At 37.7% G+C, this 10,537-nt stretch overlaps 1 protein-coding gene across 1 annotated transcript in view; it reads right to left on the reverse strand.

Annotated features, from left to right (window-relative positions):
* Nucleotides 1-362: 362 nt before the first annotated feature.
* GCH1 (GTP cyclohydrolase 1) overlaps nt 363-10,537 on the reverse strand; it is a 43,583-nt gene continuing 33,408 nt past the window's right edge. Inside the window, exons 3-5 of the mRNA XM_034648537.1 lie at nt 2,715-2,746; nt 1,729-1,813; nt 363-791 (exon numbers count right to left, since the gene is read on the reverse strand). Coding sequence (XP_034504428.1) covers nt 665-791; nt 1,729-1,813; nt 2,715-2,746 — 244 coding nt within the window. The 3' untranslated portion in view covers nt 363-664. The remainder of the gene's footprint in view (nt 792-1,728; nt 1,814-2,714; nt 2,747-10,537) is intronic.

Consider the following 10,537-nt stretch of genomic DNA (forward strand, 5'->3'; position numbering starts at 1 on the left):
ACTAATTCCCTGTACTTGGATTTAAAAAAGAATAGAAAATAGAAATGTGTCTTTTTAACTCACAAAATCAAAAACGTAGATATTTCCACCACCTTCCTTTGGTGACTAACATTACAAATGGATAGTCAAAAAATAAATATATAAAAAATAAAGTGCCCTGGTAGTTTAATAAATGTGATTAAAGTGAAGCCTGCTGGACTTGAGTTTGCAGAGCAACGCTGCACAGTGTACAAAAATTATTTGAAGCACGACACCATTTTTGTTTGGGGAGGGAAAAAAATAGTATATTGGCCATAGTTTTCCCCCAATCCCAACATTCCTATGCTTATGAATCCAATTATTTAGTATTTGAACAAAATATTTGAATTTTTCTTCCTTCCCAGCACCCTCAAGGTTATCCCAATGGCAGTGGTTTTGTGCATGTAACTTACACTATGGGCGGTTTCCTTGAAAGTTACCACTAAAAGGTGGCAAGAAGAAAGTAGAGGGCTCACCCCTTTGTTAATTATTTTTATTTGATTTGCTATAAATAATTATTAAACACCATTAGTGACAAGGAATAAAGTTCACATCTGTAACAATTGAAAATGGAATGTACAAACAATTAAGACCAAACAATGTTACTAGTGGCACGATCCTCAAAGCACATGACACATGCTGAAGTTCAGCTCTTAATGAGAGTTAGAAACTCTTCCCGAGTCTTTGGATCTTCCCGGAACACACCCAACATCGTGCTGGTCACAGTTTTGCTGTTCATTTTCTGCACCCCTCGCATTACCATACACATGTGTCTACAAAACAAGACAACAGAGGCGGCTTGAAGGAATACGCAGTTGCTGGTTTGGTTTTTAAAGTCAAAAGCAGGCTAAGAAATTAAATCTGATTATATTGAGCTCACAGCTATCAACTGTATCCAAATGTCACTTCTTAGACAAATGTGACCTTAGAGTTTTATTTATGTTTCTTAGTCATGTAGCTCTTATTCTTATCAGTGATTAAATCTTTCATGCATCTAGCAGAAGGGAAAACAAGGGAATTTTCTTCCTATGTGAAAATAATACAAGCGGTCCACAGAGTTCAAACAACTCCTGGATAAAAAGAAATTCAGAATTCTCACTTGCTCCATCTGTAGGACTGAAACAGCACAATACTAGCTTAGGTGTTTGGAGAAGTACTGAAGTACGAGGTATCACCAGGCAGAATCTAGAGAACAGTGACCCCAGTGAGCGTAAGCAACCTGGTGAAGCTGACAGCGTGCACAGTACAGAGCTCATTCCATGCCAGAGGAACAGACGAGATGTGTGCAATTCTCGTAATTCATTCTAACTTAAAGAAGTGTCTTCGGGTGCCCTTTATACCCAGTTTTAGCTCCATTTTTTAAAAACGTGTGACAAAATATTAGGAAAAGTCTGCTTGGAGCAACAAAGAGCTAAAGAAGAAATGAAGAGAAGACACAAAATGCTACTGGTTGCACAAATCACTACGCTTAGGCTGATGATTCCCGACAGCTCCACCACCCCCATCGAAAACAAAACAAAACCAATCTCCCATACTCTGGTTCCTGCATCAGCCACACAGTAAATGCAAGAGGTAAAAAAGCTTCAGGTCAGAGACAGAAAACATGACAGTGTCGATGATGTGGCATCACCTGGTGCTGGAAACACAGAGCAGCTGTAAATACCATTTCCGTGCACCATGATGACATCATTAAGGCAAGCATGGACTTACGTGGCTTCAACCACCACCCCCACTCCAGCAGGCCGCAAGGCTTCTGTGATTGCCACGGCAATTTGTTTCGTCAGCCGCTCTTGAACTGTGGGGGTGACAAGAAGCCCAGTTGAAGAGTCTGACACAAACAGCGGTCTTTAGGGTATTTGTTGTCTTTAGAATATTTGAAATCTTAAAAAGCAGATTTCTGTGAGGCTTCAGAACGAAGACACACCAGATTTCACCAGTTTGCTTTGTCTGCTGCCTGGGCCATAGGAGGCAGCTGTTCAATTCCCTCACCCGCAGATCAGCAGCACTGCAGGGAACGGGTAAAGAATGACAACTGTCTCTTAGGCGTGCTGAAGACCGACTGATAACAAGCACCTCCACGCACATGACTAAATAGCTCGCAGCAGGGTTAACAAAGGCACTATAACCCAATTATTGAATTGTACGTAAAGCTGAAAACCAACAATCTAACCTAAACAATGCAGTCCCTGTACAGAATAAACCACTCGTCTTTGAAAACATATTAAGAGTGTTCACTGCAGCATGCGTCTATTTGAAAACTGACAAAATCTTCAAGTATCTATTAGAGCAGGGATTGGTTCAATCAAACCCCAGCACAGCCGTATAATGGAATGCTAAACAGCCAGGAAAATGAATGAGATAGCTACATGCATGTGGGGGAAAAATGTTTGATTTGTTAAGTGAAAAAAAAATAGGGAAAATAAGTGAAGCCCATTACATACAATATGAGCCCATTTAAAATTTAATAAATTGTTTTTAAAGTGTTGGTAGATGTACAAAATATGAAGGAATGTGCAAATACAACAATGATTTTTTCTGGAGGCTTAAAACACTGCAGACTTTCCCTTTCTATGTTATATTCCTATGAGGTTTTGACTTTGGTAAGTCATATGTATTACATGTGTAATAAGAACAACAAAAAATACTTTTCTTTAAGAAAAAAATGTTTTTCTGTAAATAAAAGTTTAAAGGTTTACCTTGTAATCGTCTACTATAGATTTCTACAATCCTAGAAAAGAAAGAATTGTTTTAGTTAATCATAAATTTGTTTGAAGTGGAATTGGTCAGTCTTCCTCAAAAGACCAAAAGGACTTTATTGAAGCAACTGTAGGGTGTGGGCAGGAGATTAATGCTTCTAAGATGAAGAAAGATACAAAAACTACATGGAAGTGAGAAGAGTCTTGAGGAGACCACCAAGCATGACACAGAGTGGTACTTCCCTATGTCCCCAAAGAGAGAGAGAATTACAGGGATATTCACTTAGGAAAAACACAATGATTTTAGAGCTCCCAAGTCATCAATTTTAGGCCAAGTCTCAAGTGTTCTAATTAATCATATTGTTTAACCAGAGCTTAAAGTTCAAGTTAAAAATAAAAAGACTATTTGTTAATTAATAGCAGGCCATTGTCAACTACTGTACCCACTAAACCTATTAGGATAATCGTATTAGAACTGAACAGACTTCTTCAGACATCTCTTTATAAAGTACATCTATATAAGCACTCAGTGTGATTAACTCCCAAAAATAAAAGCCTGATCTTGGCTTATAACACAATCTGTCAAGTGACGGATTTTCCCCTTTTAACATCTTTCACTCTTGTTGTGAAATGTAAAGATGGCCACATGAATTACCTATTCAAAGATAACAATTCACACTAAGGATCTTTTCTTTAAAATTTGGTCTGTTAGTCATGAATTTGGACTCAATTTAAGGATCATTTCATTTAGGAGGCATTTTGTGGCTCTTCCCCGTGTCCCCACTATGATGCTCAGATAAAATTGAAAAGTTGCTCCTTTATACCTGTTATAGCCAATAAGGTCAGTAATAGGTACGTTGTCCTGTTTACCACTCAACCTGAATTCTTCATGTTTCTAGATTTATAACACTGAATGAATACAATTATATATTTTTAATTTTGAACAAAAACCTGAGGAAGGATGCTGTTTAAGCTCCTGGATAGGAAATATGTCTTATTTCTTTTGGGTCAAATCTCTATATATTACTTCTTATAGTTTTCCAGGTGATTAATTTCTGTTGTATGAATAGGAGATGCCATTGATTTAAAAATTAGTAATGTCTTCCTTCTCATAATCATCATTTCTTTCTCTCAAGTAGAATTTCAGGTACAACGTTAGACAACAGTGGCGATATTGGGCACCCACATTTTGCTCTCTACTTTAATAGCAATGCCTGTGACATTTTACTATCTCCATGACACCTGCCTTTTTCTGGTAGATAGCCATTCTCAGGCCAAAGGAAGGCCCTTCGCACAGATCACTATTGTCTTCTACGTATATGATTATATGTGATGATCAGGGTCCCTATGCTTAGAGAGCTTATAATTTATTCCTGGTTTATTTGGTTTTCATTTTCAAGTAAGCAGAAGGCATTGAATTTCTGTCTTCTCAGCACTAAAGTTAATCATACAGCTTCCCTGGATTTAAAAAAAAAAAAAACCACAAAAACTATTTTGCTCTCTTTCTTGAAGGTAATGTGTTGAGACGTATTTGTTGAAAACAGAATTCTAATTTGACACTAATATTCACCTGCCTTTTAATATTGCCACTGGCAAACAATCGTCAGTCTAATTGTTATTACCTTGTAGGTAATGTTTTCTCTGCAGCTGCTTTTATGATATTTCAGTATGCGTACTCTGAGGTTTTCTGTGTTGTGTCTAGGTGGGGATTCAATTTTTTTGTCCTGTTTGGGATTCATTAGACTGATTTTTTTGCATGTGCTCCAGAAACGTTTTCAGCCATCACCTTCTCTAACTTTGCACCTACCCCATGGCCTCTGTTACCTCCACGAATTTCAATTAAGGACATGTTAGACCTCCTCAGTCTTCCACATCTCTTACATTCTCACCCATATTTTCCACTTAGCTCTGAATGCAATTGCTTCAGACCTTTCTTCTAGTTCACTATTTTTGGCTGTGTCTAACCTGCTATCTATTTGTATTTATTTATTTGAGAGACAGATAAAGCACATGAGCCAGGGGAGAGGCAAGGGGAGAGGGAGAGAGAGATTCCTCAAGCAGACTCCCCACTGAGTGTGGAGCTGGACATGGGGCTTGATCCCAAGACCCTGAGATCATGACCTGAGCCAAAATCAAGAGTCCAAAGCTTAACTGATTGAGCCACCCAGGAATGTAACTGTATTGGGCTTCAAATCCAATTTTCACTTTTTTTTTCTAGACATTTTTTCATTTGGTCCCTTTTTTTTCAGTCTAATTCTAAAAGTTTATTCCTTTGCCAAACTATCAGTATTCTTTTAAAAAAGATTTATATATATTTTTTTATTTCTTTAAAGATTTTATTTATTCCTTTGACAGAGAGACAGCCAGTGAGAGAGGGAACACAAGCAGGGGGAGTGGGAGAGGAAGAAGCAGGCTCCTAGCGGAGGAGCCTGACGTGGGGCTTGATCCCAGAATGCCAGGATCACGCCCTGAGCCAAAGGCAGACGCTTAATGACTGAGCCACCCAGGCGCCCCTATTTATATATTTTTAAAGAGAGAGAGAGAGAGTGGTGGTGGGAGGGAAAATCCCAAGCAGACTCCCTACTGAGTGTGGAGCCGGACATGGCGCTCGATTTCACAACCCTGACATCATGACCTGAGCCAAAATCAAGAGTCAGGTACTTAACTGCCTGAGCCACCCAGGCACCCCTCAGGATTCTTATTTTCTAACATATTTGTTTTATGTTGTGTATCTGTTAGCTCCAGCCTCAGCTCAGCCCTCTTTGACCATTTGTTTCAGCTGACTCTGACTCATGGTGGCTTTTCTTTTACTTTTGGTAAATTCATGCTCCTTGGAATATCATTGGTGGGAATTCTCTGAAGCCAAACTAAAAGTGCATCAGAGAATGAGCACTTGTTTCTGCTAGATGCAAAAAGGTTACCTCCTTGGCAACATTTTAAATTAAATTATTGCCCTGGGTTTTCTGAGAACCACACATGGTGATGTGAATTCTGAGTGTAAACCCTTGTGAATACACAGCTATAGGTTCTTTTTCCTGCTCTCCACAGAACAAAGTTAACAGGTAATATCTCTCCCAATTTGGGGTGTAATAGGAAGGACAGAACCCTGCCTTTGGCTCCAGGGCTGGCTAATTCTTGTGAATTCTCACTGGAACTGCCTTACATTTCCCCCAATGTTCGAAATGTTCATATACATTATATCTTAGTATGCTATACTAGGAGGGATATCATTACCATCTAGTTTACCACAGTCCCAGAATCAGTAGTTCTTAATTTTAATCTAAACCATTTCTGTATTCTTGGAATAAATCTCCCTGGGTCATGATGGAAACAGTACTTGTGCCTGTTAAAGTAGGAGTTGATATTTAGGATTTTTCAACTATATTCATAAGTGGGATTAGTCTATCATCTTTTTAAATGCTAGTTTTATCAGACTTTTATCAGGGATAGGAAGCTTCATCAAATTAACTGTGTAGCTTTTCAGGTTCTTCCATGATCTTGAATAATTTATACAACATTGGAATTAGTGGTTATTTGGAAGTTGTCTATTAAATTGACCATCCACCTCTTTCCCTCCCACCCCAATCCCAACATTAATTTGACTTTTTCCAATGGTTACTAATTTATCCAGGTTTTCCAACTCTTGATTCATTCCCTTCTCTCTCCAACCTTTTTAACTTCTTCATAAAGATTTGAAGTTTCTAAAGCATATTTTTAGTTACATCGCCTCTCATTTCTAGGTATATTTTTCCTCTCAATCAGACTGCTAAGCAATCTATAATATATGATCTTTTGGATTTATGTTTTCTGTTCTTTTTTAAATTTTCTAATTTAATCATTTTATTTTTCTTACTTCTATTAAGCTTGCTTTAGAATTCTTTTTTTTTTTAAATATTGAATGCTTATTTTATGTGTTGGGCTCCTTATTCAATAATGAAAGCATTTGTGGCTATAAATATATCTCCAAAGCACAGGTTTTTTAAAATTTCAGCTTTACTGAGGTATAATTGAAAAAGATTGTAAAGATAAAGTGTACATTGTGATCTAATATATGTATACATTGTGGGGAAAAAAATCCCCCATCTAGTTAATTAATATACCCGTTGCCTCACATATTTACCTTTTTCCCCCCCAGTGAGAACAATGAACATTGGAGTACAGCTATCTCTTTAATATTCTATCTCCTATCTTCACTTCCTCAGGATATATACCCAGAATTAGGCTTGTTGGATCACATGCCAGTTCTATTTTTAATTTTATGAGGAATCTCCATACTGTTTTCCATAGTGGCTGCACCAATTTACATTTCCACCAGTAGTGTACAAGGGTTCCCTTTTTTCCACAGCCTCACCAGCATTTATACTTGTCTTTTTTATAGTACTATAGCCATTCTAATAGTTGTGCGGTGATATCTCACTGCGGTTTTGATTTGCATTTTCCTAGTGATTAATGAAATTGAGCACGTTTTCATGTACCTGTTGGCCATCTGTATATCTTCTTTGGAAAAATGTCTATTCAGTTCCTCTGCCCATTTTTTAATTGGATTGAGTCTTTGCTATTGAGTTGTGCGAGCTCTTTATATTTTTTGCACATTAACCCCTTACCAGATATGTGATTTGCAAATATTTTCTCCCTTCTGCATGTTGCCTTTTCATTTTGTTGATGGTTTCCTTTGCTATGAAGAAGCATTTTAGTTTGATGTAGTCCCACTTGTTTATTTTTTATTTTGTTGCTTTTATGTTTGGTGTCAAATCACCACCAAGACTAATGTCAAGGAGCTTACCCCCTATGTTTCCTTCTAGTTTTACGGTTTCAGGTCTTATAGTCAATCACTTTTAAGTGGATTTTTGTGTATAGTATAAGAAGGGAGTCCAGTTTTCCCAACATCATTTTTTAAGTTTTATTTATTTATTTTTAAAATTTTATTTGAGAGAGAATGAGCAAGCGCACAAGCAGGGGGAATAGACGTTTTGACTTGTCACCAGGCTGCAAATTCTCCACTATGGTTAAAGCAAAGAGCAAAAAGAAGCAGGAGGTGGAGGTTGATCACAGGGGGACTTGCCAGCCAAAGTAAGGAGCTTGAACTTTATCTTAAAAGCTATGGGGAGCTACAAAGGAACAGCAGCATCAAATCCACACTTTAGAAAGTACATCCTAGCAGTGTATGAGAGCAGATTTAAAGACACGGAGACATTGGAGACAAGGTGGAGTTCAGAGTTTTATAATCCAGAAAGAACACAAGAAAGGCCCAACAGAGTGGCAGCAAGGATAGCAAGAAGGCAGCATGGTAACAGGAGGGAAGTGGGGGTGCTGCAGGAGGTCAGTGGGCATACAACAGCAATGGATGGATTCCTCCTCACTCCTTGCACCAAAATACATTCCAGACAGAGTGAAGATTTAAATATAAAAATAACCCAAAAACATGAGTTTATGACTACATAAAAATTTTACAACTTCTTTGTGGAAAAATGATATTATAAAACAAAATGAGAAGACAAATGACAAGTCTGAAAAAATTATTTGCAGCACCTGACCTAACTGGTTTAACATTCAAAGAGCTCATATAAATCAGTAATAAAAAGACAAGCAGTCCAATGGAAAATTGCAAAGGCTAACTAAAAGCAGGAAGTTTCCATATGGATTCAAACTCTATTAAAGAAATAAATATAAAGAAATATTTGTCTTTGCTTATTATGTATTAACTATACCTAAAGGAATTTCTCTTCCATTTAGAATTCTGCTCAGCCCTCCACATCTCTGTCTCTTTAACCCTGCCAGGCCACAGTCATCTCGGATCCTCTGAACTCAGGACTCCAAACAGGCATCTCAGTGGTACCTGCCGCCTCATACTGTCCACCCTCCCTGAAGCAGTGGCTGTGTCCTTCTTCTCTCTAGCAGCCATCGCAGATGCTCAATAAGGAGATTAACCATGGCTGCCCTGAGGCACTTCAATTCTATATTCAAGATTTAATTGTGCTCACTCAGTTATTTTAAGGCAAGAAAATGAATATATGTTCAATGGATTTTCAGCAACAAAAGGACTTGTTTTTAAAGATTTTATTTTTTTAAGATTTATTTAAGTAATCTCTACACCCAGCATGGGGCTCGAACTCATGATCCTGAGATCAAGAGTCGCATGCTCCTCTGACTAAGCCAGCCAGGGACCCCAACAAAAGGAATTTCTATTCAAACTACATTTACTCTAGACTTCTACTAGAGTTAAACCAGATCAACTCACTTCTGGCATTTTCTTGTTACTTAAGGCTTTACTGTTTGATATTTGACTTCCCTGGCACTGAAAGGTCATTCGTTTAAAGGCAAGCATACAACAGACTTCACATACTAGATTAAAATGAGCAGTGAAGTTTTGCTAAGATATTCAGCTTTCTTTCTTACTCTTCATTCCCTAAATAATCCTACTTCTTATAAGAAATAAGCAGTTGGATAAAATCTTAGCTTTCTTTCCTGTTTAATAGACCCTTTAATCAAAATTTTTTTACAAATATCTGAAAGTAACATACACTCTGTTCTTTGGTTTAGTGTTCCATTTTTTTTAAGTTTTAATCCCATTAGCATAAGAACAAATCCCCATGCTAATAATCAACTCCTTTGTATTGTTTCATAAAAGCTTAATTATTGGAGATCTTTCCATTTCACTAGGAAAGAAAATAACCAAAGATTATTCCTTTCTACCCCTAAATTACCATTTATTCCAAGGTCTCACTGGATTACTCAAAAATCCATTTCCATAAAGTATTACCCATGGTCTACACGGCACGTGGTCTTAGAGAGAAGGCAACTTACATTAAGACCAAGGCCTAATATGGTCTACCAAGCTTCCTTATAATGTGAAAATCATCCACTACATACCTTTCACATATGGACAGTCTGTTAAAAGCATCAGCAGTGCCAGAATTTCTATATAGGAAAGGCATAGGGTTGGCAGTCTTATTGGAAGGGAGCATGCCACAGGGCTGGGCCTGCAGCTAGGTGTACACAGCAAACACACAGATATTACTTAGACTGTATCTTACAAAACAGTAAGAATAACCAATTTTAGCAAAGACACTTCCAATCACAGTTGACATGACTTTCTTTACGATTTAGGAGTAAGTTATAAGGGAGGGGGTTGCTAATAGACATCATGGTAAGATTATTTTCCCCCATCACCACCAATACCCTTTTTCAGCCACCCCTTGGCACTACCACTGGGTACAGAACACTGAAAAGTGGCAAGGTGTTTCTGGATTTGTGTTAAGAACCTTTCTGCAGGGAAGCAATTACAGCTATGATGTAAAAATATATCTTCATGGTATCAAGTAGCCCTGTCTGATGGAAAGGTCAGAAACTAGGGAAGTTAAATTTTTCTCTTCTACCTACTCTTTCCTTAATCCATACAGGATGAGTGAGAAAGTGGAAGTGAAAACAAAGTAAAAAGAACAACTGTGGAGAACAGCTGTCAGATTGGCAGGGTGGTTTTTACAGATCTCAACACAGAACTGAAAAAGATCTGCACCACCATTTCAGGATTGTGGTGAATCCCAGTGTCTAAGTGGAGAAGAAGCAGAAACCCATCAGAGCCACAGTATAGTTAGTTGGTCACAAAGATTCATTTATTCCAATTTTGATATAGTCACTATAGCTTCAAATTATCCACACTTAGCTTGGTTTATTTTAAGGGGCGAGGAGCACTTGACTATACATTCATCACCTATTCCCTCATTGTGTTCTTTTCTAAAAAATTGTTCTATTTTTTAAGATTTTATTTATTTATTTGAGAGAGAGTGAGGGGGAGGGGGAGAGAGAGAGAGAGAGAGAGAGAG

This window comes from Ailuropoda melanoleuca, chromosome 20, assembly GCF_002007445.2.
Source record: "Ailuropoda melanoleuca isolate Jingjing chromosome 20, ASM200744v2, whole genome shotgun sequence".
Lineage (NCBI taxonomy): Eukaryota > Metazoa > Chordata > Mammalia > Carnivora > Ursidae > Ailuropoda > Ailuropoda melanoleuca.